This window comes from Triticum aestivum, chromosome 7A (assembly GCF_018294505.1).
Source record: "Triticum aestivum cultivar Chinese Spring chromosome 7A, IWGSC CS RefSeq v2.1, whole genome shotgun sequence".
In the NCBI taxonomy this organism is placed as follows: Eukaryota; Viridiplantae; Streptophyta; class Magnoliopsida; order Poales; family Poaceae; genus Triticum; species Triticum aestivum.
The window spans coordinates 81,729,362-81,736,006 of NC_057812.1; the positions used below are offsets into that span (position 1 = coordinate 81,729,362).

The 6,645-nt window shown below is 49.0% G+C and overlaps 1 protein-coding gene across 1 annotated transcript; it reads right to left on the reverse strand.

Annotated features, from left to right (window-relative positions):
* Positions 1–449: 449 nt before the first annotated feature.
* On the reverse strand, positions 450–3,397 carry LOC123151501 (uncharacterized). The gene is made up of 3 exons (XM_044571197.1): positions 2,572–3,397; positions 2,100–2,397; positions 450–896 (listed from the first exon to the last, which is right to left on the reverse strand). Exons 1-3 carry the CDS (start codon positions 3,070–3,072, stop codon positions 856–858), a joined length of 840 nt encoding a protein of 279 aa, XP_044427132.1. The 5' UTR covers positions 3,073–3,397; the 3' UTR covers positions 450–855.
* Positions 3,398–6,645: the final 3,248 nt, after the last annotated feature.

The following is a 6,645-nucleotide window of genomic DNA, read 5'->3' on the forward strand; positions in this document are numbered from 1 at the left end:
CGATGAATCTTCTTAAGAGTAAATTGCTAAATAGAATACCACAAAAGGACCAGCTGTTGCACATAACCAACAAACAGGATTAGAAAGGGGGGCACCAAGTGCTCAACTCTCACAGCAAGAGACACCAAATCAATGTTTCAGATGCTTCATCTAAGAGAAATGCAGCTGGAAAGAAGACATTTTGGTGAACTAGTGTCTGCTCAAACAAGACAGCGAAAGAAAAAGAAGGCAGCTTATGTTCAAATCCTGAAAACAATGTAATGTGCAGTTTTCATTCTTGTAGTGCTGCTGTATAAAATCTGAATTTTGTTCATACGTTACAAATTCTTTTTCCTACTCCATTGCCGACACTCAAAACAGCACAACTAGAAGCACGATCAGCAGCTCACAGAAAGCCGCTACATTTTGCATTTTTAGTAAGTTCATAGCCTAGCAGAAACACAAGATCATCAACTCATTACTGGCAAGAACCACTGCCTTTTCATTTATACTTGGTGCATCATCATCCAAAAAAGAAATGAAAGATCATCAACCCATCGCAAGAACCCCTACAGGTAAATGCTTCATTCGGGAAGCACCACAGAGATGAATGCCAGAAGAACGATACTCCATGGCTGGAGGCAACGATTTCAGAAGTTCTGAATCATAGAACCGTGAGGCCATAACAGACAGGTTCCCCCCTGTCTCGTCGACAAAACGGAGCAAGTTTTAGTTAGCAGTAGAAACACAAGAGCTCATAAGTTTTCTCGACCTATTTCTATCTATATGTAAAAGTAGGCATCTAGCTCTGCTGTCATTGTGCCGAGCCAAAATTCTGAGGAGGTGAACTCTCACGACTCCTGTTCCGACCTTTCTCTACTCTGCGTGGACATCCGGGTATCGCAGCCTACCATAGACTGGATAAGCAGAAATAATGAGTCAGTTAGGCATCAGACCATTAATCAGTAACAATATAAATGACAAGATCAAGAAGTCAAAACCTGAAACAATATAATTTGCAAGGAACTAAGCTTTTATGCACTATCTATTGTAGGATACTATCTGAATTTTGTTAACAGGTTAGAAACTTAGTATCTTCTATGCAAAGATGAAACGAGATGACTGAACTTGATTTGGCTTTTTTGGGTTCCATAATTTCTAATAGCGGCAAGATGTTACGAAAAGGACGAACTGAATTATCAGACAATCTTTTACCATGTGTACACAGACTGATAAATCCACATGGCACTGGCACCTACTATTCCCATTCAACTACTTTTACCTTTCTACAGGACTACATCAGTTTCAGAAAAGTGCCTATCATAATATCCTTTTTCCAAGCATGATCAGACTAGCACTCACTAAAGCAAGACTCTAAATATTTCTTTTGCATCTTAAGACTGTAAATATCATGTTCATGCAGTAAGCAATATCTAATCTAACATCTGCGCAAAAGATATTCAAGACCACCAGTACATTTCTCGGCAAAGAAGATCACTAGGAAGCAGACCAACAATCTAAATATCAAAAGTAGTGTAGGAACCAAAATTTGTTCACAGGTTATTCAACACAGGGAAAATGGGCTAAATCTTTTTCGTTAAGGCTGAAATAAGAGATGAATCAACTGATTTGGAATTTTAAGTTCCGTAATTGCACTGGCTTTACAAAAAAGAAAAGCATTACTGGCGGCGAATAGGACCAAATAGAGGAACTGAATTGTCTGAATCAAGTTTGACTGTAACCAGCACTTTCCATATCTGAATCAAGTATGGAAAACACTTTCCACATCAAGGTTGAGTGGAAGCATGTTACTTGTGAAATGATTTGTTCCCCATATATAGAGCACCTTTACTTGTGTAGTACGTACAAGACTACAGCAGTCGCAGACAATTGCCAACTCCGAACAGTTTCAGACACCCCCCCAAAAAACAGTTTCAGACCACAGCAGATTCAGTTAACTATTACTAACAAAGACTTTAGCAGTTTCAGTAAACTGTTTCTCAAGCACAAGCCGATCATGGACATTCAGGAAATCGACACCAAAATCTGTTCATTGTGCCTAACAAATTTAATCAAGATGATTAGGAACTTAATTAGGACATGGAGAGGGAGGCTCTGACCAGGAGTCCCGCACTGGACGACGACGATCTCGAGGGTTTCCCCGGCGCCGCCATGGGGCAGGTTGGCGACGAGCGGCGTCGGCCTCCCGTAGCGGCCCGCTCGAACGCATGCGACGAGGTCGAAGATGTGCAGGTTGACGCGGGTGGACAGCTCGTCCCTCAAATGGTGCACGGACCTCCCCCTGAAAGGGAAGGCATCCCAGCCTTCCTCCTCGGCGTAGAACCCCTCTCCGTTCGCCCGCACGAACCGGATTGTCCGCCACACCCCCGGCCTGAGCCCGAACCAGTCGCCGGGGGGCTGCAGTAGGAGTCACAAACAACGATGGTTATGTTCAGGAGCAGAGATCAAGAACCATGGTTATGTTCAGAAGAAGTCAAGAAACGGAGCAACGGCAAGAACAGAACCAGAAATTGCTCCCCAACTAATGAAATGAAAGTAACTAATGAAAGAAGCGGGTCATGGCGAACTCACGCGAACAGGATAATGAGGGATAGGCACATCCATTCTGGAGGGGACGGTCTGGAGGGTCCAGCACATCATGGTGCTGGTGTTGTTGGCGTCGTCGACGCTGACGCGGGTGTTCCAGGGGAGGTGCCTGCCGTTGGCGCGGAGGTAGCGGCCGCCGGCGTTGCGTAGCATGACGTCCCCGCCGGAACCCGCCTCCACGGCCCGCCACATGATGGCCCCCACCTCCGGCTGGTCGTAGTCGCGCAGCTCGGCGCGGAAGCCGAGGTGGCCGAGCGCGAGCGGCGCCCGCGTGGCCGTGGCGGCGAGGTAGCGGCCGTAGGCGGCGCTGTGGAGGAGCAGGTACGTGCCGTCGTTGCCTCGGTAGATGTGCACCGTCCACGCCGTCTCCAGCGTCGCGCGGCGACTGCGGAGGGAGACGCTCCGCCCGTCGTCGTTGGCGTGGAGGTAGGTGCCGTGCACGCGGCTCCGCAGCCGCACGTGCTGCCTGTCGTGGAACCTGTCCATCGCTCGCCGGCGCTGGAGAGCAGAGGCGGTGGGCGCTGCTACGCGGTGGAGAGAGGTGGGGTTTCTTGGGGCTCCGGCGAGCTCTGTTGGCTGTTGGTTGAGGCGGTTACGCCGGGCGCCAACGCGAAGGCGGGTATTTGAAGGTGCCTGACACCATCGCCGTCCAGGGCTTTGGGTTTCGGCCCGTTTACTCGGCCCGGCCCACACTCCCGAGAAAGGCCTCGCTTGCGATCCCCAAACAGGGAGCTCCTATTGGACGCTCTTTGCGTCAAATTGGTGGCCAGACGCACAGGGGCAGCTCGACTGGGCCGGCCCATGAAGCTTCACCGCGGGACGAAAAAATGGCAAAAAGAAAGTCAGGCGCGATGAGGATTCGAACCTGTGACCAAGTGCTTGCGACCGCGCACACGTCGCCAACACAGTAGACTAGCACAGTTGGTTAAAAAGCAGCGCACGTATTAAAGAACTAAACCTGACTTGTGCACTGTAGCGAACAGTAACCAATTACTGCAGTGAACCCAAAATTACGTGTTGTATTGATTTGTTTTAAAGTATAGTTTCTTTGAATGCGTCTCTTTAAAAATGTGCGCACATTCTTTTAATTCATGAAAAAGTAGAGACAAGAACATTTTTCGAATATGTGATTTTTTCTTTGAAAAGACAGAAATTGTTTTTGTGATAACGTGAACAATTTTTTGAATTTGTGAACAAATTATGAAATTCCAAACAAATTTGAAACAGTGTGAACAAATTATGAAATTCCAAAGAAATTGTAACCGCGAACATTTTTTGAATATGTGAACAAATTATGAAATTTCAAACAAATTTGAAACCGTGAACATTTTTTGAATTTGTGAACAAATATTTGAAAAATAGAATATTTCGTGATATTCTGAACAAAAATTCAAACAGCAAACATTTTTTGAATTGGTGAAAAAAAATTAAAAATGGAAAATTTCGTGAAAGTATGAACAAAATTTTATAAGCACAATTTTTTTAAAAAAATACTTGAACATTTTCTAAATTTCTTTCCAAATTTTGAAAACGTGAACATTTTTTGAAAATTTGATTGTTTTTTGAAAAACACGAACAATTTTCGAAAATTGGGAACAAATGTGAAATTCAAAAGCTATTTTGAAAATTTGAACAAATTTGAAAATGCGAACATCTTTTGAAAATCACGAGCAAATTTTGAAAAATGAGGACAAATGTGAAATTCCAAAACTTTTTGAAAATTTGAACAAATTTGAAAACGCGTACATTTTCTGAAAATCACGAACAAATTTTGAAACACCGAACACATTTTGAAACACAAACAAATTTTGTACATCTTTTTGAAAAGAACGGAATGTTATTTGAAACCTGAACAAAAAAAACAAACATTTTTTATAAAAAGCCGAATAAAGTATTGAATATATTGAACTTTTTTGAAATTCCGATATTTCTAAACAAAAATAAAATATAGAAAGAAAGAAACAGGAAAATGAAAAACGAAAAAACGTGAAAGAAAGGAACATATAATAGGAGATATCCTTGCACTTACAGGACACTAGTGTTGTTAAGGTCGAGTGGCTAGACTCTCATCTCCAGAAATGGAAGGTTTGAGGTTCGAGTATTCCCTCTCTTCTTTTTCTAGCGATTTTCTCTGTACGATGCATCCGACATGGGCCGGCCCACGAACGGTCGATGGGTGTGCGGCAGGTCGACATTTTGCCGCAAAATGCGGCGAATAGGAAATTCCCCCAAACACGCGCGTGGCGGCGGCGGCCGGCAGCGCCCCAGCGGCCAGCGCGCCGGCGCGGCGAAGAATTGGCCGGTGGCATTGCTTCCTCTCCTTGCCCTGCCCCGGCACGCCCTCCCGGCACCAGCAAAGCGAGGTAGAGCGACAATGGTGAGGAGGCAAACCACCATCAGATCCGGCGAGAATGCTGCTGCTTGCTGTCCTCCTCTGCCCTGTGCTAGCCTCTGCTGCGTGTGCGTGCGCTGACACCTGGTGGTGTGATGGTGTTTGTCCTAGCCTCATCTGATCTCAGTTTCTCATTATTTTGATGTTTCCCTTTGTCTTCTGTAATTGTGGTCATGTGGAGTTATCAATTGTTGTAAAATTGTGTGAGAGCAACTCCAACGTAATGACCCAAACGGACACGAATTTTGTCCGCATTTTGTCCGTTTAGGTCGCATATCCGCCTAGCGGACATGAGGCGGACCGGGGCTGGCGGTGGATGAGCCCAACGCAAGGTCAAAAAGCGGACACGCAAAGGAGCGGAGGAGGAGTCCTCGACGGAGGCGCTGCTGGCCTGGAGCTACGGCGGGAGCTCGTCCTCTACCTCCCGCAGGGCCACCTCGACCACCTCGGTGCTGCGCCCGCGCCGTCGTTGCCCGGCCCCAAGCTCGCTCCGCCGCGCCCGGCCCGAGCTCGCTGCGCCGTGGCCCAGGTGTGGCGCGGCAAGGAGCCCGACGGCGACTGACCCCGCGGCGGCCAGCCGACAGTGGATAGACACGCCAATGGCGACCCCGCGCCCGGCGAACACGGTGACCTGGACCGCGGCGAGCGCGAACCCGCCGTCCCCACTCCCCTCAACCACCGGAAGCCGCGACACGAGCGAGTAGAGCCGGGCGACGTCCCGGGGCCCGTCGCCGGAGAGCTCGTCAAAATCATCCTCGCTCTCGGCGACGGTGAGCTGGACGGTGTCACCGCCCCCTCCTCCCGCGGGCAAGAAGAACTCGTACCTGGCGCCATCCGGGCAGGGTCGGACGCGGTTGGGGAGCGGGTAGAAGTCCCGCAGCGTGGCGGAGAGGAAGGAGATCCAGCGCAGCACGGGCCGATGAAGATCCAGGGCAAGTCGAAGAAGGTGAGCGGCAGCGCGCGGCCGCCCCCGCCGGCCTCCGCCGCGACGGCGAGCGTGTCGAGGACCCTGGTGGCCATGGGAGGGAGCTCGATTCCCTCCCCGAGCTCTAGTCCAGGAACGCCGCGCCCGGCCCCGAGCTCGCCGCCGCCGTAGCTAGCTTCTGCGGCCCTCGATTTGTGGGAAGAAAAGGGGAAGGCGCGGGTCGCTGATTTGTGGGGCCATGGCGGACACGAGAGGCCACCAGGCGGATGGGAGCGGACGATGGGAGCGCTCGCTTTTGTCCGCCGCGGACCCATTTGTTTCCATATAGTGATGCATGTGTGTAAGCCTAAAGGCTTAGAGGCCGAAAGCAAAAAAACAGTGGCAGCGGGATGACAACGTCGACCGGGGCTTGGGTTGCTCCTTGGTGAGGGTGGACTATCGAGGCGATGAGCAATGTGGCAGGGTCAATGCCATAGCTTGAGATGACTAGGCATCATGCATGGGAAAGGGAGGAAAAAGGAAGTAGTGATCACAAGCAACGTATGAATGTCAAGTGTGACTGTGCGTGGATTCATGGGGATTCAGAGTTTGGTTACTGGTCTCGATGGGCTTTGTGGGAATCATATCCAATCTGTACACACTTTTACGGGGTTTCATGGGGTTCAGGTACGGTGGACAATAGGCCCCATGCGTATGTGGCCACTTGGTGGTCTTTTCTCTGTTTCTTGTATACTTATCCAGC